Source organism: Lagopus muta, chromosome 35, assembly GCF_023343835.1.
Source record: "Lagopus muta isolate bLagMut1 chromosome 35, bLagMut1 primary, whole genome shotgun sequence".
NCBI classification, from domain to species: Eukaryota; Metazoa; Chordata; class Aves; order Galliformes; family Phasianidae; genus Lagopus; species Lagopus muta.
In genome coordinates this window covers 4,107-29,797 of record NC_064467.1, presented here as the reverse complement: position 1 = coordinate 29,797, position 25,691 = coordinate 4,107, and the positions used below count along the sequence as shown (strand labels likewise).

The following is a 25,691-nucleotide window of genomic DNA, read 5'->3' as shown; positions in this document are numbered from 1 at the left end:
ACTGATCCCAATGTCCCCATTGCCCCCATTATCCCCATTGACCCCAATGTCCCCATTGACCCCACTGCCCCCATTGACCCCACTGACCCCAAACCCCCATTGACCCCAAAGTCCCCATTGACCCCAATGTCCCCACTGACCCCATTGCCGCTATAGACCCCATTACCCCCATTGACCCCAATGTCCCTTTTGACCCCAATGTCCCCATTGACCCCAATGCCCCCATTGCCCCCATTGACCCCCAATGTCCCCATTGACCCCAATGCCCCCATTGCCCCCATTGACCCCAATGTCCCCATTGACCCCAATGCCCCATTGCCCCCATTGACCCCAATGTCCCCATTGACCCCAATGCCCCCATTGACCCCATTGACTCCAATGTCCCCATTCACCCCCAATGTTCCCCATTGACCCCATTGACCCCAAAGCCCCCATTGACCCCACTGACCCCAATGTCCCCATTGCCCCCATTATCCCCATTGCCCCCACTGCCCCCACTGACCCCACTGACCCCATTGCCCCCATTGCCCCCAATGTCACCATTGCCGCCATTGACCCCAATGTCCCCATTGACCCCAAAGCCCCATTAACCCCGATGTCCCCCATAGACCCCACTGACCCCCATTATTCCCATTGACCCCCAATGTCCCCACTGACCCCATTGCCCCTATAGACCCCATTGACCCCAATGTCCCCATTGACCCCATTGACCCCATTGACTCCACTGACCCCAAAGCCCCCATTGACCCCAAAGGACCCCATTGACCCCATTACTCCCATTGACCCCAATGTCCCTATTGCTCCCATTGACCCCAAAGTCCCCATTGACCCCAAAGCCCCCATTGACCCCACTGACGCCAATGTCCCCATTGCCCCCATTATCCCCATTGACCCCAATGTCCCTATTGACCCCACTGACCCCACTGCCCCCATTGACCCCAATGTCCCCCATTGACCCCAGTGCCCCCATTGACCCCAATGCCCCCACTGCCCCCATTGACCCCAGTGTCCCCATTGCCCCCATTGACCCCAATGACCCCAAAGCCCCCATTGACCCCCAATGTCACCATTGCCGCCATTGACCCCAATGTCCCCATTGACCCCATTATTCCCATTGACCCCAAAGCCCCATTGACCCCAATGTCCCCATTGCCCCCATTGACCCCAAAGTCCCCATTGACCCCATTACCCCCATTGACCCCCAATGTCCCCCCCCGCCGCCCCACAGACTCCACCACCACTCACGCTCCCTTCACACCTTTATTCCCCCACTCACCCCCACCCTTTCCCCCCCCCCCCCCCTCATTAAGGGCGGCGCTAACGAGCCGCCCCCGACTCATTAACGCCCCCCCCCCCCCCCCTTCGTTAATTAACGCTCTAACGAGGGGCTGTCGGGGGCGCAGCTGCAGGACAGGCGGGGGGGCGGCGACTGCGGAGCCGGGGGGGGGCGGCGGCCATTGACCATCAGCGCCAGTGGGGAGGGGGATGCGGACCCCCACGAAGGAGAACGTCTGTGGGACCAGTATGGACCAGTAAGGACCAGTATGGACCAGTATAGACCAGTAGGGACCAGTATAGACCCGTATGGACCATTATGGACCAATATAGACCAGTAGGACCAGTATGGACCAGTAGGGATCAGTAGGGACCCGGTATGGACCAGTATGGGCCAGTATCAACCAGTAGGACCACTAAGGACCAGCAGGGACCAGTAAGGACCAGTAGGGACCTGTATGGACCAGTATAGACCAGTAGGGACCAGTAGGGACCAGTATAGACCAGTAGGGACCATTAGGGACCAGTAGGGACCAGTATAGATCAGTATGGACCAGTATGGACCAGTACGGACCAGTGTATATCAGTATGGACTAATATAGACCAGTATGGACCAGTAGGGAGAGTATGGAGCAGTAAGGACCAGTAGGGACCAGTAAGGACCAGTATAGACCAGTATGGACCAATATAGACCAGTATGGACCAGTACGGACCAGTACAGATCAGTATGGATCAGTAGAGACCAGTATGGACCAGTATAGACCAGTAGGGACCAATATAGACCAGTAGGGACCAGTATAGATCAGTATGGACTAATATAGACCAGTAGGGACCAATATGGGCCAGTATGGACCAGTATGGACCAGTAGGGACCAGTATGGACCAGTATGGACCAGTATAGACCAGTAGGGACCAGTAGGGACCAGTATGGATCAGTAGAGACCAGTATGGACCAGTAGGGACCAGTAGGGACCAATAGACACCCGTAGGAACCAGTAGGGACCAGTAAGGACCAGTACGGACCAGTATAGACCAGTATGGACCAGTATGGACCAATATAGACCAGTAGGGACCAGTATAGATGAGTATGGACTAATATAGACCAGTAGAGACCAGTAGGGACCAGTAAGGACCAGTAGGGACCAGTATGGGCCAGTAGGGACCAGTATAGACCAGTAGGGACCAGTATGGACCAGTACGGACCAGTGTATATCAGTATGGACTAATATAGACCAGTATGGACCAGTAGGGAGAGTATGGAGCAGTAAGGACCAGTAGGGACCAGTAAGGACCAGTATAGACCAGTATGGACCAATATAGACCAGTATGGACCAGTACAGATCAGTATAGACCAGTATGGGCCAGTATGGACCAATATAGACCAGTAGGGACCAGTATAGATCAGTATAGACTAATATAGACCAGTAGAGACCAGTAGGAACCAGTAAGGACCAGTAGGGACCAATATGGGCCAGTATGGACCAGTATAGATCAGTATGGGCCAGTATGGACCAGTAGGGACCAGTAGGGACCAATATAGACCAGTATGGACCAGTATAGACCAGTAGGGACCAGTAAGGACCAATAGGGACCAATATGGGCCAGTATGGACCAGTATAGATCAGTATGGGCGAGTAGGGACCAGTAGGGACAAATATAGACCAGTATGGACCAGTATAGACCAGTATAGACCAGTAGGGACCAATATAGACCAGTATGGACCAGTATAGACCAGTAGGGACCAGTAAGGACCAATAGGGACCAGTAGGGACCAATATAGACCCATAGGGACCAGTAGGGACCAGTAAGGACCAGTAAGGACCAGTAGGGATCTGTATGGACCAGTAGGGACCAGTAGGGGCCTCCAGATCCTCCCAGTTCCTCCCAGTGCCCCATAACCCCATCCCAGTCCCTCCCAGTCCATCCCAGTTACTCCCAGTCCATCCCAGTTGCCACCCAGTCCCTCCCAGTGCCCCACAACCCCCTCCCAGTCCCTCCCAGTCCATCCCAGTCCCTCCCAGTGCCCCACAACCCCCTCCCAGTCCATCCCAGTCCCCCCCAGTGCCCCATAACCCCATCCCAGTCCATCCCAGTCCCTCCCAGTGCCCCATAACCCCCTCCCAGTCCCTCCCAGTCCATCCCAGTGCCCCACAACCCCATCCCAGTCCCTCCCAGTCCCCCCCAGTGCCCCATAACCCCCTCCCAGTCCATCCCAGTTACTCCCAGTCCATCCCAGTCCCTCCCAGTGCCCCATAACCCCCTCCCAGTCCATCCCAGTTACTCCCAGTCCATCCCAGTCCCTCCCAGTGCCCCATAACCCCCTCCCAGTCCATCCCAGTGCCCCATAACCCCCCCCCAGTCCCTCCCAGTCCCCCCCAGTGCCCCATAACCCCCTCCCAGTCCCTCCCAGTCCATCCCAGTTACTCCCAGTCCATCCCAGTCCCTCCCAGTGCCCCACAACCCCGTCCCAGTCCATCCCAGTCCCCCCAGTGCCCCATAACCCCCTCCCAGTCCCTCCCAGTTGCGACCCAGTCCATCCCAGTCCATCCCAGTGCCCCATAACCCCCTCCCAGTCCATCCCAATCCCTCCCAGTGCCCCATAACCCCCTCCCAGTCCCTCCCAGTCCATCCCAGTTACTCCCAGTCCATCCCAGTCCCTCCCAGTTGCCACCCAGTCCCTCCCAGTGCCCCATAACCCCATCCCAGTCCATCCCAGTCCCTCCCAGTGCCCCATAACCCCATCCCAGTCCCTCCCAGTCCATCCCAGTCCCTCCCAGTTACCCCCCCCAGTCCCTCCCAGTGCCCCATATCCCCCTCCCAGTTACCCCCCAGTGCCCCATAACCCCATCCCAGTCCATCCCAGTGCCCCATAACCCCCTCCCAGTCCATCCCAGTCCCCCCCAGTGCCCCATAACCCCATCCCAGTCCCTCCCAGTTACCCCCCAGTGCCCCACAACCCCATCCCAGTTACTCCCCAGTCCCTCCCAGTTGCCCCCCAGTTGCTCCCAGTCCCATCCCAGTGCCCCATAATCCCATCCCAGTCCATCCCAGTCCCTCCCAGTTGCCCCCTAGTTCATCCCAGTCCCTCCCAGTACCCCATATCCCCCTCCCAGTCCATCCCAGTTACTCCCAGTCCATCACAGTCCCTCCCAGTGCCCCATAACCCCCTCCCAGTCCCTCCCAGTCCCCCCCAGTGCCCCACAACCCCCTCCCAGTCCATCCCAGTCCCCCCCAGTGCCCCATATCCCCATCCCAGTCCATCCCAGTCCCTCCCAGTTACCCCCTCCCAGTCCATCCCAGTGCCCCATAACCCCCTCCCAGTCCCTCCCAGTGCCCCATAACCCCATCCCAGTCCCTCCCAGTCCCCCCCCAGTGCCCCATAACCCCCTCCCAGTCCATCCCAGTCCCTCCCAGTTGCCCCCTAGTCCCTCCCAGTGCCCCATAACCCCCTCCCAGTCCCTCCCAGTCCATCCCAGTTGCCACCCAGTCCATCCCAGTGCCCCATAACCCCCTCCCAGTCCATCCCAGTCCCATCCCAGTGCCCCATAACCCCCTCCCAGTCCATCCCAGTCCCCCCCAGTGCCCCATAACCCCCTCCCAGTCCCTCCCAGTCCATCCCAGTTACTCCCAGTCCATCCCAGTCCCTCCCAGTCCTTCCCAGTCCCTCCCAGTCCCTCCCAGTGCCCCATAACCCCATCCCAGTCCATCCCAGTCCCTCCCAGTTGCCCCCCAGTCCCTCCCAGTGCCCCATAACCCCCTCCCAGTCCATCCCAGTCCATCCCAGTCCCTCCCAGTGCCCCATAACCCCCTCCCAGTCCCTCCCAGTTGCGACCCAGTCCATCCCAGTCCCTCCCAGTGCCCCATAACCCCCTCCCAGTCCATCCCAGTGCCCCCCAGTGCCCCATAACCCCATCCCAGTCCCTCCCAGTTGCCCCCCAGTGCCCCATAACCCCATCCCAGTCCCTCCCAGTTGCCCCCCAGTCCCTCCCAGTCCCCCCCAGTGCCCCATAACCCCCTCCCAGTCCCTCCCAGTCCATCCCAGTTACTCCCAGTTGCCACCCAGTCCCTCCCAGTCCCTCCCAGTGCCCCATAACCCCCTCCCAGTACCCCCCAGTGCCCCCCAGTGCCCCATAACCCCCTCCCAGTCCCTCCCAGTCCATCCCAGTCCCTCCCAGTCCCATCCCAGTGCCCCACAACCCCCTCCCAGTCCCTCCCAGTGCCCCATAACCCCCTCCCAGTCCCTCCCAGTCCATCCCAGTGCCCCATAACCCCATCCCAGTCCATCCCAGTCCCTCCCAGTCCATCCCAGTCCCCCCCAGTGCCCCATAACCCCCTCCCAGTCCCTCCCAGTCCATCCCAGTCCATCCCAGTCCCATCCCAGTGCCTCACCTTGCCCTGATGCTGGATGTGATGACGGCGGACGTGGGGCTGCCCCACGGCGACTGCGTCCCCCACGGCCAACCCCCATCCTGGGGCCGCGTTGTAAACGCTCAGCACCACCGAGCCCGTCCCATCCGACAGCCCCACAGCGCTGTGGGGCACAGAGAGGGCATTATGGGATGCTCTGTGGGGGGCTACGGGGCGCTACAGGGCAGTATGGGGGCTCTATGGGGTGCTATGGGGTCTCTATGGGGTTCTGTAGGGCTCTATGGGGTGGTATGAGGCGCTATGGGGCAGTAAGGGGTCTCCATGGGGCTCTATGGGGTGGTATGGGGAGCTATGGGGCAGCATGGGGTCCTATGGGGTCTCTATGGGGTGGTATGGGGAGCTATGGGGTTCTATGGGGTCTCTATGGGGTGGTATGGGGAGCTATGGGGTCTCTATGGGGTGGTATGGGGAGCTATGGGGCAGCATGGGGTCCTATGGGGTCTCTATGGGGTGGTATGGGGAACTATGGGGAGCTATGGGGTTCTATGGGGTCTCTATGGGGTGGTATGGGGAGCTATGGGGAGCTATGGGGTTCTATGGGGTCCCTATGGGGTGGTATGGGGAGCTATGGGGTTATATGGGGTCTCTATGGGGTGGTATGGGGAGCTATGGGGTCCTATGGGGTCTCTATGGGGTGGTATGGGGAGCTATGGGGAGCTATGGGGTGGTATGGGGAGCTATGGGGCAGCATGGGGTCCTATGGGGTCTCTATGGGGTGGTATGGGGAGCTATGGGGTTCTATGGGGTCTCTATGGGGTGGTATGGGGAGCTATGGGGCAGCATGGGGTCCTATGGGGTCTCTATGGGGTGGTATGGGGAGCTATGGGGTCCCTATGGGGTGGTATGGGGAGCTATGGGGCAGCATGGGGTCCTATGGGGTCTCTATGGGGTGGTATGGGGAGCTATGGGGTCTCTATGGGGTGGTATGGGGAGCTATGGGGCAGCATGGGGTCCTATGGGGTCTCTATGGGGTGGTATGGGGAGCTATGGGGTCCCTATGGGGTGGTATGGGGAGCTATGGGGCAGCATGGGGTCCTATGGGGTCTCTATGGGGTGGTATGGGGAGCTATGGGGTTCTATGGGGTCTCTATGGGGTGGTATGGGGAGCTATGGGGCAATATGGGGTCCTATGGGGTCTCTATAGGGTGGTATGGGGAGCTATGGGGCAGTATAGGGTCTCTATACAGGTCTATGGGGTCTTTATGGGGCGCTATGGGGTCTCTATGGGGCTCTATAGGGTCTCTGGGTCTCTATGGGGTCTGTGGGGCTCTATAGGTATCTATTGGGTCTCTGTGGGTCCCTATGGGTCCCTATGGGCTTCTATGGGGTCTCTATGGGTCTCTGTGGGGTTCTATGGGTCCCTATGGGGTTCTATGGGTCCCTATGGGGTTCTCTATGGGTCCTTGTGGGTCTTTATGGGGTCTATGGGGCTTCATGAGTCTCTATGGGTCTCCATGAGCTTCTATGGGTCTCTATGGGTCTTTGTGCGGTTCTATGGGTCTCTATGGGCTTCTATGGGGTCTCTATGGGTCTCTATGGGGTTCTATGGGTCCCTATAGGGTTCTCTATGGGTCTCTGTGGGATCTATGGGGTTTCTATGGGTCCCTATGGGTCTCTATGGATCTCTACGAGTCTCTATGAAGCTCTGTGGGATCTATGGGTCTCTATGGGTCTCTATGGGGTCTGTGGGGCTTCATGAGTCTCTATGGGTCTCCATGAGTTTCTATGGGTCTCTATGGGTCTCTATGGGGTTCTATGGGTCTCCCTGAGGTTCTATGGGTCTCCATGAGTTTCTATGGGTCTCTATGGGTCTCTATGGGGTTCTATGGGTCTCCCTGAGGTTCTATGGGTCTCTATGGGGTTCTATGGGTCTGTATGGGACTCTATGGGTCTCTATGGGGTCTGTGGGGCTCTATGGGTATCTATTGGGTCTCTATGGGGTCCCTATGGGGTCCCTATGGGTCTCTATGGGTCTCTATAGGCTTCTATGGGTCCCTATGGGCTTCTATGGGTCTCTACAGGGTTCTATGGGTCTCTATGGGTCTCTATGGGGTTCTATGGGTCTCTACGTGATTCTATGGGGCGAAGGGAAGCCATCTTTGCTCCCAGACCCACATGGGCACTCTCTCGTCGGGCAGCACGCAGCCCAGCACTCGGCCCAGCAGCGCCCGCCCCACGTTGTCCCCGTCCCCCAGCGCCGCCATCGGGGTCACGGCTTCCCCCAGAGATCCCAGCAGCGACGGCGACAGCGCCCTGCGCCTCCGGCCCCGGGCCTTGCCCTGGTTTTGGGGGGGTGAAAACAGTCACTTCCGGTCCATGTCACGCCCACTTCCGGTCCATGCCACGCCCACTTCCGGTTAAACACCAATCACAGCCTGCCCCGGAAAACCACGCCGCCCTCGTCCCCCAAACACACAATGCACCCCTACTTCCGGTATCAATGCACGTGCCTCCAAAGCCACGCCTACCCACTTAAAACGCCCATTTCCGGCCCATGCCACGCCCACTTCCGGCCCATGACACGCACACTTCCGGTTAAACACCAATCAAAGCCTGCCCCAGAAAACCACGCCACACTCGTCCCCCAAACACCCAATGCACCCCCACTTCCGACCAACACCACCCCCACTTCCGGTAACGATGCACGTGCCTCCAAAGCCACGCCTACCCACCCATAGCGCCCACTTCCGGCCTATGCCACGCCCACTTCCGGCCCAGGCATCGGCCACTTCCGGTTAAACACCAATCAAAGCCTGCCCCTGAAAACCACGCCACCCTCGTCCCCCAAACACCCAATGCACCCCTACTTCCGACCAATGCCACACCCACTTCCGGTCCATGACACGCCCACTTCCGGCCCAGCCATCGGCCACTTCCGGTTAAACACCAATCAAAGCCTGCCCCAGAAAACCACGCCACCCTCGTCCCCCAAACACCCAATGCACCCCCACTTCCGACCAAAGCCACCCCCCTTCCGGTATCGATGCACGTGTCCCCAAAGCCACGCCTACCCACCCATAGCGCCCACTTCCGGCCCATGCCACGCCCACTTCCGGTCCATGACACGCACACTTCCGGTTAAACACCAATCAAAGCCTGCCCCACAAAACCACGCCACCCTCGTCCCCCAAACACCCAATGCACCCCCACTTCCGACAAACGACACCCCCACTTCCGGTAACCATGCACGTGCCTCCAAAGCTACCCACCCATAGCGCCCACTTCCGGCCAATGACACGCCCACTTCCGGCCAAAAGTTCGGCCACTTCCGGTTAAACACCAATCAAAGCCTGCCCCAGAAAACCACGCCACCCTCGTCCCCCAAACACCCAATGCACCCCCACTTCCGACCAACGCCACCCCCACTTCCGGTATCGATACACGTGTCTCCAAAGCCACGCCTACTCACTTATAACGCCCACTTCCGGCCCTTGCCACGCCCACTTCCTGCCATGGCATCGGCCACTTCCGGTTAAACACCCACCACAGCCTTCCCCGAAAAACCTCGTCCCCCAAAAACCCAATCCACCCCCACTTCCGATCAAAGCCCCACCCACTTCCGGACGACACCACTTCCCACTTCCGGTAACGATGCACGCACCTCGAAAGCCACGCCTACCCACTTCTAACGCTCACTTCCGGCCCATGCCACGCCTACTTCCGCTTAACCACCCCGCCCATTCCCGCAGTATTACGCCCCCTACACACTTTCCAATCCCCGCCCACTTCCGCCCAGCGCCCCGCCCACTTCCGTTCACCCCATCCCGAACCCCAAATCATCCCTACACGCAAAGCCACGCCCACTTCCGCCCCCATCTCCGCCCACTTTCGCTCCTTATCCCTACTCACCCAGTAACCACGCCCCCTCCCGCTCACCCCACCCAATCAACGCCCACTTCCGCCCCAAGCCCCTCCCATCCCACTCCCCAAACCCCGCTTCCCATTATTTACCCATTAGATCCCCCCCGCCCACTTCCGGCCCACGCCCCGCCCACTTCCGTTTCATATCCCTATACACTCCGTAAGCACGATCCCTCCACCTCAACTCACCCAATCACCGCCGACTTCCCACCCAAGCTCCGCCCACCCCGCTGCCCAAACCACGCCCCCCTGCATTCACCCACTACACCCACGCCCCGCTCACTTCCGGTCCACGCCCCGCCTCCCCTCCATTCAACCGATTACACCCAACCCACGCCCACTTCCGGGCCACGCCCCGCCCACTTCCGCTCTTTATCACTATACACTCAAGTAACCCCGTCCCTCCCGCTCACTTCACCCAATCTCCGCCTACTTCCCACCCAAGGCCCGCCCACTTCCGGCCAGCGCCCCGCCCACTTCCGTTCACCACATCCCGACCCGCGAATCGTCCCTCCACACCAAACCCCGCCACTTCCGCCCCAAGCCCCGCCCACTTCCGCTCACCGCTGCACCCAGGGCGGCGCAGATCCGCCCCAAGTAATCCAGCAGCCTGGCACGGCGCATGCGCGGCTCGGGCCAATCAGGAGCCAGAGCCGCAGCCCGCGCGTAGCCATCCAGGGCGGCCCCGTAGTTCTCTTCGAACTGCAGCAGCTGCGGGGATTGGTTGAAAGCGGCGGAAGTCCCGCCCTCGCTTCCGGTCCCGCCCCATAGAGCCCCACAGAAACCCCATAGAACCCCATAGAGCCCCATAGAGCCCCATAGGAACCCATAGAAACCCCATAGCGCCCCATAGATCCTGTAGCCCCGCCCCCCTTCCATCCCCCGCCGTTCCCATTGGCCGCCCGGCGTCCCGCCCCTTGCTCCTATTGGCTCTCACCGTGGCGCGGTTGAGGTGGAGGTCGGGATTGGAGGCGGCCGTCGGGTCAACTTTTTCCTATGGGGCAGAAGCCACTGTGACCCACAGCGACCCTTAGAGACCCATAGAGACCCATAGAGACCCATAGAGACCCATAGAGACCCATAGAGACCCATAGAAACCCCATAGGGGCCCATAGAGACCCATAGCGACCCATAGAAACCCATAGAAACCCCATAAAGACCCATAGAAACCCCATAGAGACCCACAGAAACCCCATAGGGGCCCATAGAGACCCATAGAGACCCACAGCGCCCCCTAGAGACCCACAGAAACCCCATAGGGACCCATAGCGACCCATAGAGACCCACAGCACCCCATAGAGACCCATAGGGAACCATATGGCCCCATAGGGCCCCACAGCGCCCCATAGAGACCCCATAGAAACCCCATAGAGCCCCACAGCGCCCCATAGAATCCCATAGAGACCCATAAAGACCCATAGGAACCCCACAGAGACCCCATAGAAACTCCATAGAGACCCACAGCTCCCCATAGAGACCCATAGAGACCCATAGGAACCCATAGGGACCCATAGCGACCCATAGAGACCCATAGAAACCCCATAGAGACCCATAGAGACCCCATAGAGACCCACAGCGCCCCATAGAGTCCCATTGAGACCCATAGGGACCCACAGGGACCCATAGAGACCCATAGAGACCCATAGAGACCCATAGAAACCCCATAGAGACCCACAGAAACCCCATAGGGACCCATAGAGACCCATAGAGACCCCGCAGAGCCCCACAGTGCCCCATAGAATCCCATAGAGACCCATAGAGACCCACAGGGACCCCACAGCCCTCCGACAGCCCCACAGCACCCCATATCTGCCCCATAGCACCCCATATCTGCCCCATAGCACCCCATATCCACCCCATATCCACCCCATAAAACCCCATAGCACCCCATAGCACCACACATCCACCCCATAGCACCCCATAACCACCCCATACCCACCCCATATCCACTCCATACCCACCCCATATCCCCCCATATCCCCCCCATAACACCCCATAGCACCCCATAACCACCCCATAACACCCTATAGCACCCCATAGCACCCCATATCCCCCCATAACACCCCATAGCACCCCATATCCACCCCATAACACCCCATAGCACCCCATATCTGCCCCATAGCACCCCATATCCTCCCCATAGCCACCCCATATCCACCCCATAGCACCCTATATCCACCCCATAACACCCCATAGCACCCCATATCCCCCCATAGCACCCCATATCCCCCCATACCCACCCCATAACACCCCATATCTCCCCCATATCCACCCCATATCCACCCATATCCCCCCATACCCACCCCATAACACCCCATATCTCCCCCATATCCACCCCATACCCATCCCATATCCACCCCATACCCACCCCATAACACCCCATAGCACCCCATATCCCCCCATAGCACCCCATAGCACCCCATAGCACCCCATAGCCACCCCATAGCCCCCTATATCCCCCCCATAATACACCATAGCACCCCATAGCCACCCCATAACACCCCATAGCACCCCATATTACCCCATAGCACCCCATACCCACCCCATACCCCCCATAACACCACATAACACCCCATAACCACCCCATAGCACCCCATAGCCACCCCACAGCCACCCCATACCCACCCCATAGCAACCCATATCCCTCCATATCCCCCCATAACACCCCATAACACCCCATACCCACCCCATATCCCCCCATATCCACCCCATAACACCCCATAGCATCCCATAGCACCCCATAGCCACCCCATAGCCACCCCATAGCACCCTATATCCACCCCATAGCACCCCATAGCACCCCATAGCCACCCCATAGCACCCTATATCCACCCCATAGCACCCCATAGCACCCCATATCTGCCCCATGGCACCCCATATCCCCCCATAGCACCCCTTACCCACCCCATATCCACCCCATATCCACCCCATAACCACCCCATAGCACCCCATAACCACCCCATAACACCCTATAGCAACCCATAGCACCCCATATCCACACCATAAAACCCCATATCCACCCCATATCCACCCCATAACACCCCATAGCATCCCATAACACCCCATAGCACCCCATATCCCCCCATAACACCCCATAACACCCCATAGCACCCCATATCCACCCCATATCCACCCCATATCCACCCCATAAAACCCCATAGCACCCCATAGCACCACACATCCACCCCATAGCACCCCATAACCACCCCATATCCCCCCATATCCACCCCATATCACCCCATATCCCCCCATAACACCCCATAGCACCCCATATCCCCCCATAACACCCCATAGCACCCCATAGCACCCCATATCCACCCCATAACACCCCATACCACCCCATATCCCCCCATATCCACCCCATAACACCCCATAGCATCCCATAGCACCCCATAGCCACCCCATAGCACCCTATATCCACCCCATAGCACCCCATAGCACCCCATATCCCCCCATAGCACCCCTTACCCACCCCATATCCACCCCATAACCACCCCATATCCCCCCATATCCCCCCATATCCACCCCATAACACCCCATAGACACCCCATAGACACCCCATAGCACCCCATAGCACCCCATACCCCCCCATAACACCCCATAGCACTCCATACCCACCCCATATCCTCCCCATAGCCACCCCATATCCACCCCATAGCACCACACATCCACCTCATAGCACCCCATATCCACCCCATAGCACCCCATATCCCCCCATATCCACCCCATAACACCCCATAGCACCCCATATCCTCCCATATCCCCCCATAACACCCCATAGCACCCCATAGCACCCCATAGCACCCCATAACCACCCCATAGCCCCCCCCAGCCCCATACCGCCTGTCCATAAGCCCCCAAAGCCCTCCTGGCCACTTCGGGGCGCTGCCCCCCGGCGAAGAACAGCGACACGTAGGCGTTGCCCAGCACATCTGTGGGGCGGGACCCACAAGTGTGGGGTGGGGACCAACGAAGAGACCCCATAGAAACGCACAGAGCCCCATAGAGACCCCATAGAGCCCCATAGAGACCCATAGAGCCCCATAGAGATCCCATAGAGCCCCATAGAGACCCATAGAGCCCCACAGAGACCCAGAGACCCATAGAGACCCACAGAGACCCCATAGAGACCCATAGAGACCCATAGAGACCCATAGAGACCCATAGAGACCCAAGAAACCCCATAGAACCCCACAGAGACCCCATAGAGCCCCACAGAAACCCATAGAGACCCATAGAGACCCACAGAGACGAGACCCATAGAGACCCCATAGAGACCCATAGAGACCCCATAGAGACCCATAGAGACCCCATAGCACCCCTTAACACCCCATAGCGCCCCATAGAGACCCAATAGCACCCCATAGCGCCCCATAACACCCCATAGCATCCTATAGAGACCCCATAGCTCTTCATAGCGCCCCATAGAGACCCAGAGTCCCACAGAGACCCCATAGCTCCCCATAGAGACCCCATAGAGCCCCATAGCACCCCATAGCGCCCCATAGCGCCCCATAGAGCCCCATAACACCCCATAGAGCCCCATAGCACCCCATAGAGACCCAATAGCACCTCATAGCACCCCATAGAGACCCCATAGCTCCCCATAGAGACCCAATAGCACCCCATAGAGACCCCATAGCACCCCATAGAGACCCCATAGAGCCGCATAGCACCCCATAGAGACCCCATAGCACCCCATAGCTCCCCATAGAGACCCCATAGAGCCCCATAGCACCCCATAGAGACCCAATAGCATCCTATAGAGACCCCATAGAGACCCATAGCACCCCATAGAGACCCCATAGCACCCCATAGCTCCCCATAGAGACCCCATAGCTCCCCATAGAGACCCACAGCTCCCCATAGCTCCCCATAGAGACCCTATAGAGCCCCATAACACCCCATAGAGACCCCATAGCTCCCCATAGCGCCCCATAGAGACCCAATAGCACCTCATAGCACCCCATAGCTCCCCATAGAGACCCCATAGCTCCCCATAGCGCCCCATAACACCCCATAGCACCTCATAGCACCTCATAGAACCCCATAGAGACCCCATAGAGACCCAGAGTCCCATAGAGACCCCATAGCTCCCCATAGCACCCCATAGCACCCCATAGAGACCCAATAGCACCCCATAGCAACCCATACCACCCCATAGCATCCTATAGAGACCCCATAGAGCCCCATAGCACCCCATAGCGCCCCATAGCGCCCCATAAAGACCCATAACACCCCATAACACCCCATAGAACCCCATAACACCCCGTAGCACCCCATAGAGACCCAATAGCACCTCATAGCACCCCATAGAGACCCCATAGCACCCCACAGCGCCCCATAGCGCCCCATAGAGACCCCATAGCACCCCAGAGAGACCCCATAGCACCCCATAAAGACCCAATAGCATCTCATAGCTCCCCATAGCGCCCCATAGCTCCCCATAGCGCCCCATAACACCCCATAACACCCCATAGCACCCCATAGCGCCCCATAGCGCCCCATAACACCCCATAACACCCCATAGCACCCCATAGAGCCCCATAGCACCCCATACCTCCCCATAGCATCCCATAGCACCCCATAACACCCCATAGCACCCCATAGAGCCCCATAACACCCCATAGCACCCCATAGAGACCCAATAGCACCCCATAGCACCCCATAGCTCCCCATAACACCCCATAGCACCCCATAGCTCCCCATAGCTCCGCATAGCACCCCATAGCGCCCCATAGCTCCCCATAGAGACCCCATAGCACCCCATAGCATCCTATAAAGACCCCATAGCTCCCCATAGCACCCCATAGCACCCCATAGCGCCCCATAGCGCCCCATAGAGACCCCATAGCACCCCATAGCATCCTATAAAGACCCCATAGCTCCCCATAGCACCCCATAGCACCCCATAGCACCCCACAGCTCCCCATAGAGACCCCATAGAGACCCCATAGCTCCCCATAGCGCTCCATAACACCCCATAGCACCTCATAGCACCCCATAGAGACCCCATAGCACCCCAAAGCTCCCCATAGAGCCCCATTGCATCCTATAGAGACCCCATAGAGCCCCATAGCACCCTATAGCACCTCATAGAGACCCCATAGCTCCTCATAGCGCCCCATAGAGACCCCATAGCACCCCATAGCTCCCATAGAGACCCCATAACACCCCATAGCTACCCACAGAAACCCTATAGCGCCCCATAGAGACCCCATAACACGCCTTAACACCCCATAGCGCCCCATAGAGACCCAATAGCACCCCATAGCATCCTATAGAGACCCCATAGAGCCCCATAACACCCCTTAACACCCCATAGTGCCCCATAGCGCCCCATAACACCCCATAGCACCCCATAGAGACCCCATAGCACCCCATAGCGCCCCATAGAGACCCAATAGCATCTCATAGCACCCCATAGCGCCCCATAGAGACCCAATAGCATCTCATAGCACCGCATAGAGACCCAATAGCACCCCATAGAGACCCAATAGCACCCCATAGCTCCCCATAGAGACCCCATAGCTCCCCATAGAGACCCCATAGCGCCCCATAGAGACCCAATAGCACCCCATAGCACCCCACAGCTCCCCATAGAGACCCCATAGCTCCCCATAGAGACCCCATAGCGCCCCATAGAGACCCAATAGCACCCCATAGCACCCCATAGCACCCCATGGCACCCCATAAAGACCCATAACACTGCATAGCACCCCATAGCGCCCCATAGAGACCCAACAGCACCTCATAGAGCCCCATAACACCCCATAGAGCCCCATAGCACCCCATAGAGACCCAATAGCACCCCATAGCGCCCCATAGCACCCCATAGAGCCCCATAACACCCCATAGAGACCCAATAGCTCCCCATAGCGCCCCATAGAGACCCCATAGCACCCCATAGAGACCCCATAGCACCCCATAGCGCCCCATAGAGACCCAATAGCACCTCATAGCACCCCATAGCTCCCCATAGAGACCCCATAGCTCCCCATAGCGCCCCATAACACCCCATAGCACCTCATAGCACCCCATAGAGACCCCATAGCACCCCATAGAGACCCCATAGAGCCCCATAGCGCCCCATAGCACCCCATAGAGACCCAATAGCACCCCATAGCACCCCATAACACCCCATAGAGACCCCATAGCACCCCTTAACACCCCATAGTGCCCCATAGCGCCCCATAACACCCCATAGCACCCCATAGAGACCCCATAGCTCCCCATAGCACCCCATAGATACCCAATAGCACCTCATAGCACCCCATAGCTCCCCATAGAGACCCCATAGCTCCCCATAGCGCCCCATAACACCCCATAGCACCTCATAGCACCCCATAGAAACCCTATAGCACCCCATAGAGACCCCATAGCACTCCTTAACACCCCATAGCGCCCCATAGAGACCCATAGAGACCCCATAGAGCCCCATAGCTCCCCATAACACCCCATAGCATCCTATAGAGACCCCATAGCACCCCATAACACCCCATAACATCCCATAACACCCCATAGAGCCCCATAGCGCCCCATAGAGACCCAATAGCACCCCATAGCACCCCATAGCGCCCCACAGCGCCCCACAGCGCCCCCCATACACCAGTTCCTGCCGTCGCAGGGCTGGCACCGCACAGCGGCCTCGGCGTGCCTCAGGCTCTCCCGCAGCGCCGCCGCGCCGTCGCTTTGCCGCAGCGCCATGGAGAGCAGGCGGCGAGCCTCAGCGTCCTCGCCCTACAAGTGTGGGGAGATGGGGGGCAGGGGGGCGAATGAGCAGGGAGGGACCCATAGGGAGCCCCATAGAGACCCATAGGGACCCACAGAGACCCATTGGGACCCACAGAGACCCATAGGGACCCATAGGGACCCACAGAGACCCATAGGGAGCCATAGAGACCCATAGAGACCCATAGGGAGCCATAGAGACCCATAGAGACCCATAGAGACCCATAGAGACCCATAGAAACCCAAAGCGCCCCACGGAGTCCCATAGAGACCCATAGAAACCCACAGAGACCCATAGGGACCCATAGAGACCCATAGAGACCCATAGAGACCCATAGAGACCCATAGGCAGCCCCATAGAGACCCCATAGAGACCCATAGAGACCCATAGAGAACCCATAGAAACCCAGAGCACCCCATAGAGTCCCATAGAGTCCCATAGAGTCCCATAGAGTCCCATAGAGTCCCATAGAGACCCATAGAGACCCCATAGAGACCCAGAGCGCCCCATAGAGTCCCATAGAGTCCCACAGAGACCCATAGAGACCCCATAGAGACTCATAGAGACCCACAGAAACCCATAGAGACCCACAGGGACCCACAGAGACCCATAGAGACCCATAGGGACCCACAAGGACCCATAGGAAGCAATGGGGACCCATAGAGACCCATTGGGACCCATCGCGAGACATAGGGACCCATAAGGAGCAAAGGGGACCCATAGAGACCCACAGAAACCCATAGAGACCCATAGAGACCCATAGAGACCCAGAGCGCCCCATGGAGTCCCATAAAGACCCATAGAGACCCATAGAGACCCCATAGAAGCCCAGAGCGCCCCATAGAGTCCCATAAAGACCCATAGAGACCCACAGGGACTCCATAGGAACCCATAGAGACCCATAGGGAGCCATACAGACCCATAGAGACCCATAAGAGACCCACAGAAACCCATAGAAACCCATAGGAAACCCCACAGAGACCCGTACAGACCCATAGGGACCCCATAGGGAGCCATAGAGACCCATAGAGATCCCATAGAGACCCATAGAGACCCCCCAGAGCCCCATAGAGACCCATAGAGACCTCATAGGGCCCCCCCCAGACCCCTCAGAGCCCCATATGGACCCCTTAGAGACCCCACAGAGACCCCATAGAAACCCATAGAGACCCATAGAGACCCCATAGGGACCCATAGAGACCCACAGGGACCCCATAGGGACCCATAGAGACCCATAGGGAGCCGTAGAGACCCATAGAGACCCCATTAAGATCCATAGAGACCCATAGGAAACCCCACAGAGACCCATAGAGACCTACAGAGACCCATAGAGACCCCATAGAGACCCCCCAGACCCCCCAGAGCCCCATAGAGACCCCATAGAGACCCCCCAGACCCCATAGAGACCCCATAGAGACCCCACAAACCCCATAGAGACCCCCCAGACCCCCCAAGCCCCCATAGACACCCCATAGAGACCCCCCACACCCCCAAAGAGACCCTATAGAGACCCCATAGAGACCCCATAGAGCCCCATAGAGACCTCATAGAGACCCCCCAGACCCCCCAAACCCCCCCTAGAGCCCCATAGAGCCCCACAGACCCCCTAGAGCCCCATAGAGACCCCCCACACCCCCAAAGAGACCCTACAGAGCCCCATAGAGACCCCATAGAGCCCCATAGAGACCCATAGAGACCCCATAGAGACCCCCCAGAGCTCCATAGAGACCACATAGAGCCCCATAGAGACCTCATAGGGACCCCATAGAGACCCCACAGACCTCCTAGAGCCCCATAGAGACCCCATAGAGACCCCCCACACCCCCAAAGAGACCCTATAGAGCCCCATAGAGACCTCATAGGGACCCCCCAGACCCCCCAGACCCCCATAGAGACCCCATAGAGACCTCACAGACCCCATAGAGACCCATAAAGACCCCATAGAGACCCCACAGACCCGCTAGAGCCCCATAGAGACCCCCGACACCCTCAAAGAGACCCTATAGAGCCCCATAGAGACCCCATAGAGCCCCATAGAGACCTCATAGGGACCCCCCAGACCCCCCAGACCCCCATAGAGCCCCATAGAGACCTCATAGAGACCCCATAGAGACCCCACAGACCCCATAGAGACCCCATAGAGACCCCACGGACCCACTAGAGCCCCATAGACACCCCATAGAGACACCCCACACCCCCAAAGAGACCCTATAGAGTCCCATAGAGACCTCATAGGGACCCCCCAGACCCCCCAGACCCCCATAGAGACCCCATTGAGACCCCACAGACCCCCTAGAGCCCCATAGAGACCCCACAGAGACTTCACAGAGCCCCCCCAGACCCCCCAAACCCCCCATAGAGCCCCATAGAGCCCCCCAGAGCCCCATAGAGACCCCATAGAGACCCCATAAAGCACAGACCCCCCCCCCCGCCCGGCCCCATAGAGCCCCCCCCAACTCACGTGCTGCAGCGCCCCACGGAAGCAGGCCCTGGCCCCATCCAGGTCCCCCCGACCCCAAAGCGTTTCCCCTAACAGGGTCCAGGCGGCGCTCAGCCCAGGTTCCAGTTTCAGGGCCCGTCCCAGCAAGGCTTCGGCTCGAACCGAACCCAATGGGGCGGCCAGCAGGGCCCGACCCCGAAGGTATAGGGCACGGGGTACAGCCTGCGGGGATACTGAGGGGATGGGGGTTAGGGGGCAGCCGGGGGGCTGGGGGGGGTGAATATGGGGCTCTATGGGGTGTGTGGGGGCTCTATGGGCTCTCTATGGGGGTCTGGGGGACTCTGGGAGGGTCTTTATGGGGTCTGTGGGGTCTATGGGGTCTGTGGGGTCTCTATGGGGCTCTATGGGGGTCTGGGGGACTCTGGGAGGGTCTTTATGGGGGCTGTGGGGTCTCTATGGGGTCTCTATGGGGTCTCTATGGGGTCTGCGGGGTCTCTATGGGGTCTCTATGGGGTCTCTATGAGGCTCTGTGGGGTCACTATGGGGCTGTATGGGGCTCTGTGGGGTCTGTGGGGTCTCTGTAGGGTCTCTATGGGGCTCTATGAGGTCTGTGGGGTCTCTATGGGGTCTCTATGGGTCTCTATGGGGCTCTATGGGGCTGTATGGGGTCTGTGGGGTCTCTGTGGGGTCTCTATGGGGTCCCTATGGGGCTCTATGGGGCCTGCAGGGTCTCTATGGGGTCTCTATGGGGCTCTATGGGGGCTGTAGGATCTCTATGGGGTCTCTATGGGGTCTCTATGGGGGTCTCTGGGGTCCCCATGGGGTCTCTATGGGGCTCCGGAGGGTCCCTATGGGGTCTTTATGGGGCCTCTATGGGGCTCTATGGGGTCTCTATGGGGGTCTTTGGGGTCTTAATGGGGCTCTAGGGAGTCTCTGGGGTCCCCATGGGGTCTCTATGGGGCTTCTATGGGGCTCTATGGGGTCTATGGGGTGTCTACGGGGTCTCTATGGGGTCTGTGGGGTCTCTATAGGGTCTCTATGGGGCTCTATGGGGTCTGTGGGGTCTCTATGGGGTCTCTATGGGGCTCTATGGGGTCTGTGGGGTCTCTATGGGGTCTCTATGGGGCTCTATGGGGGCTGTGGGGGCTCTATGGGGCTCTATGGGGTCTCTAAGGGGTCTCTGTGGGGTCTCTATGGGGGTCTGGGGGGCTCTGGGAGGGTCTTTATGGGGGCTGTGGGCTCTATGGGGTCTGTGGGGTCTCTATAGGGTCTCTATGGGGCTTTAGGTCTGTGGGGTCTCTATGGGGTCTGTGTGGGGGACTGGGGGGTCTGGGGGGTCTCTATGGGGCTCTAGGGGGTCTGTGAGGCCTCTATGGGGTCTCTATGAGGCTCTATGGGGTCACTATGGGGCTCTATGGGGCTGTATGGGGTCTGTGGGACTTCTATGGGGTGGTAAGGGGCTCTATGGGGTCTGTGGGGTCTCTATGGGGTCTCTATGGGGCTCTATGGGGGTCTGTGGTGTCTTTATGGGGTCTCTATGGGGCTCTATGGGGGTCGGTGGGGTCTCTATGGGATCTCTATGGGGCTCTATGGGGTCTGTGGGGTCTCTATGGGGTCTTTATGGGGCTCTATGGGGTCTATGGGGTCTCTATGGGGCTCTATGGGGTCTGTGAGGTCTCTATGGGATCTCTATGAGGCTCTATGGGGTCACTATGGGGCTCTATGGGGCTGTATGGGGTCTATGGGGTGTCTACGGGGTCTCTATGGGATCTGTGGGGTCTCTATAGGGTCTCTATGGGGCTTTAGGTCTGTGGGGTCTCTATGGGGTCTGTGGGGTCCCTATGGAGTCTCTATGGGGTCTATGGGGGGTCTCTATGGGGTCTCTATGAGGCTCTATGGAGTCACCATGGGGCTGTACGGGGCTGTATGGGGTCTGTGGGGTCTCTGTGGGGTCTCTATGAGGCTCTATGGGGTCACTATGGGGCTCTATGGGGCTCTATGGGGTCTATGGGGTCCCTATGGGGTCTCTATGGGGTCTGTGGGGTCTCTATGCGGTAATATGGGGCTCTATGGGGTCTATGGGGTCTCCATGGAATCTCTATGGGGCTCTATGGGGGTCTGTGGTGTCTTTATGGGGTCTCTATGGGGCTCTATGGGGGTTTGTGGGGTCTCTATGGGGTCTCTATGGGGCTCTATGGGGGTTTGTGGGGTCTCTATGGGGTCTCTATGGGGCTCTATGGGGGTTTGTGGGGTCTCTATGAGGCTCTATGGGGTCTCTGTGGGGTCTCTGTGGGGTCTCTGTGGGGGTTTTGGGGGCTCTGGGAGGGTCTTTATGGGGTCTGTAGGGTCTCTATGGGGTTTGTGGGGTCTCTATGGGGTGATATGGGGCTCTGGGGGGTCTCTATAGGGTATCCATGGGGTCTCTATGAGGCTCTATGGGGTCACTATGGGGCTGTATGGGGTCTGTGGGGTCTCTGTGGGGTCTTTATGAGGCTCTATGGGGTCACTATGGGGCTCTATGGGGCTGTATGGGGTCTATGGGGTCTGTGGGGTCTCTGTGGGGTCTCTATGGGGTCTGTGGTGTCTCTATGGGGTCTCTATGGGTTCTGTGAGGTCTCTATGGGGTCTCTATGAGGCTCTGTGGGGTCTGCAGGGTCTCTATGGGGTCTCTATGGGGCTTTGGGGGGTCTCTATGGGGGCTGTAGGGTCTCTATGGGGTCTCTGTGGGGCTCTATAGGGGCTGTGGGGTCTCTATCGGGTCTCTATGGGGTCCCTATGGGGCTCTATGAACTCTGGGAGGTCTTTATGGGACTCTATGGGGCTCTATGGGGCTCTGTGGGGTCTTTATGGGGTCTCTATGGGGCTTTGGGGGGTCTCTATGGGGTATTTGGGGTCTTAATGGGGCTCTATGGGGTCTTTGGGGTCTTAACAGGGCTCTATGGGGCTCCGGAGGGTCCCTATGGGGTCTGTATGGGGCTCCATGGGGTCTCTATGATGTCTCTATGGGGTCTCTATGGGGCTCTATGGGGTCTGTGGGGTCTTTATGGGACTCTATGGGGCTCTGTGGTGTCTTTATGGGGTCTCTACAGGCCTCTGTGGGGTCTGTGGGGTCTCTATGGGGTTTCTATGGGGCTCTATGGGGCCTGTGGGGTCTCTATGGATTCTCTATGGGGTCACTATGGGGTCTGTGTGGTCCCTGTGGGGTCTTTATGGGGGTCTGTGGGGTCTCTATGGGGTCTCTATGGGTCTCTATGGGGTTCCTATGGGATCCCTATAGATCCCTATGGGGTTTCTATGGGTCGCTATGGGTCCCTATGGGGTCTCTATGGGTTCCTATGGGGCTTCTATGGGATCCCTATAGATCCCTATGGGGTTTCTTTGGGTTGCTATGGGTCCCTATGGGGTCTCTATGGGTCCCTATGGGTCTCTATGGGTCCCTATGGGTTCCTATGGGGTTTCTATGGGTCGCTATGGGTCCCTATGGGGTCTCTATGGGTCCCTATGGGGCTTCTATGGGATCCCTATAGATCCCTATGGGGTTTCTTTGGGTTGCTATGGGTCCCTATGGGGTCTCTATGGGTCCCTATGGGTCTCTATGGGTCCCTATGGGTTCCTATGGGGTTTCTATGGGTCGCTATGGGTCCCTATGGGGTCTCTATGGGTCCCTATGGGGCTTCTATGGGATCCCTATAGATCCCTATGGGGTTTCTTTGGGTTGCTATGGGTCCCTATAGCGTCTCTATGGGTCGCTATGGAGTCCCTATGGGGTTTGTATGGGTCTCTATGGGATCCCTGTGGGCCTCTATGGGGTTCCTATGGGATGCCTATGGGTCGCTATGGGTCCCTATGGGTCCCTATGGGTCGCTATGGGTCCCCATGGGGTCCCTATGGGTCGCTATGGGTCACTATGGGTCGCTATGGGTCGCTATGGGTCCCCAGGCGCCCCACAGGCCTCACCCCGCATGCTCTCCATGCGCTGCACGACGCGCTCCATCTCCTCCTCCAGCGCCGCCATTGTCTTCGTCCCGTCCCCACCTTTGACCTCGCCGCCATCATCATCATCATGGCCGCCATCATGGCCGCCTCCACCATCATGGCCGCTTCTATCATGGCCGCTTCTATCATGGCTGCCTCCATCATGGCTGCTTCTATCATGGCCGCTTCTATCATGGCTGCCTCCACCATCATGGCCGCTTCTATCATGGCTGCCTCCACCAACATGGCCGCTTCTATCATGGTCGCCTCCACCATCATGGCCGCTTCTATCATGGCCGCTTCTATCATGGCTGCCTCCACCATCATGGCCGCCTCTATCATGGCCGCTTCTACCATGGTTGCCACCACCATCATGGCCGCCGCCTCCACCATCATGGCCACCTCTATCATGGCTGCCTCTATCATGGTCGCTTCTATCATGGCTGCCTCCATCATGGCCACTTCTATCATGGCCGCCTCCACCAACATGGCCGCTTCTATCATGGCCACTTCTATCATGGCTGCCTCCATCATGGCCACTTCTATCATGGCTGCCTCCACCATCATGGCCGCTTCTATCATGGCTGCTTCTATCATGGCTGCCTCCACCATCATGGCCGCCGCCTCCACCATCATGGCCGCCTCCATCATGGCCGCCATCATGGCCTCCTACACCATCATGCTCGCCTCCACCATCATGGCCGCCGCCTCCACCATCATGGCCGCCTCTATCATAGCCGCCTCCACCATCATGGCCGCCTCTATCATGGCCGCCTCCACCATCATGGCCGCCTCTATCATAGCCGCCTCCACCATCATGGCCGCCATCATGGCCGCCGCCTCTACCATCATGGCCGCCGCCATTGCCGTGCAGTACGGTGTCCCGGAAGCGGTACAGCTCTGCCACCATTTCCTGTAGGCGACCCCACGGGGTCACCATTACCCCCCCCCCCCCATTGCCACCCCCACATCGCCCCCCACTGTCACCTCCTGCCCCCCCAATGTCCCTCCACTGTCACCCCAAAGCCCCCCCCCAATGTCACCCCCCATGGTCCCCCCAATGTCACCCCATAGTGTCACCCCCCATTGTCACCTCCTGTCCCCCATTCCCCCCCCAAAGCCCCCCAATGCCACCCCCCTGTCACCCCATAGCGTCACCCCCCATTGCCACCCCACATCGCCCCCCACTGTCACCTCCTGCCCCCCCAATGTCCCCCCACTGTCACCCCAAAGGCCCCCCCCCAATGTCACCCCATGGTCCCCCACTGTCACCCCCCAATGCCACCCCCCAATGCCACCCCCCAAAGCCCCCCCACTGACCCCCTCATCACCCCCCAATGTCCCCCACTGTCCCCCCCCACTGTCACCCCCCCAGTCCCCTCCTGTCCCCCATTGCCGCCCTCAAAGCCCCCATTGTCCCCCCCAACCCCCCCATAGCCCCCCAACACCCCGTAGCCCCGCCCCCTTCCCCACAAGCCACGCCCTTTCTCCCTCAAGCCACGCCTCCTCCGCATACCCCTTATTCACTAAACCACGCCCACACCCCACAAACCACGCCCCCATCTACAAGCGGACCACGCCTCCTTTCCTCCTGACCACGCCCCCTTGCTTCCCTCCCTACTCACTAAGCCACGCCCCCACCCACAAACCACGCCTCCTTTCCTTCTAACCACGCCCCCTTGCGCGCCTCCCTACTCACTAAGCCACGCCCCCTCCCACAAACCACGCCCCTTCTCCTTCTAACCACGCCCCCCTCGCCTCTCAGGCCGCTTCACCGGAGCCCCGCCCCCTTTTCCCCACAGGCCCCGCCCTCTCCTCCATGCCCCGCCCCTTCCCTTCAGGCCCCGCCCCCTGGGCCCCGCTCACCTCCATCGCCCTCAGCGCCTCCCCGTCCCCTTCGCCGTCCGCCGCCGCCTCGCCGCTCTCCTCCTCCTCCTCCACCGCCGCCATCGCCGCTCAGTTCCCGCCCCCCTTCCGCTG

At 59.0% G+C, this 25,691-nt stretch overlaps 1 protein-coding gene across 1 annotated transcript; it reads right to left on the bottom strand.

Annotated features, from left to right (window-relative positions):
• Positions 1-1,360: 1,360 nt before the first annotated feature.
• Positions 1,361-25,691, bottom strand: LOC125686345 (tetratricopeptide repeat protein 5-like). The gene is given in 14 exon segments (XM_048930240.1): positions 1,361-1,483; positions 1,485-1,511; positions 5,665-5,806; positions 7,819-7,982; positions 10,129-10,275; positions 10,502-10,558; positions 13,405-13,496; positions 17,172-17,304; positions 19,758-19,969; positions 23,694-23,912; positions 23,979-24,044; positions 24,222-24,353; positions 24,450-24,624; positions 25,578-25,691. Coding segments are annotated over 14 exon segments (1,764 nt in total). The 5' UTR covers positions 25,662-25,691; the 3' UTR covers positions 1,361-1,369.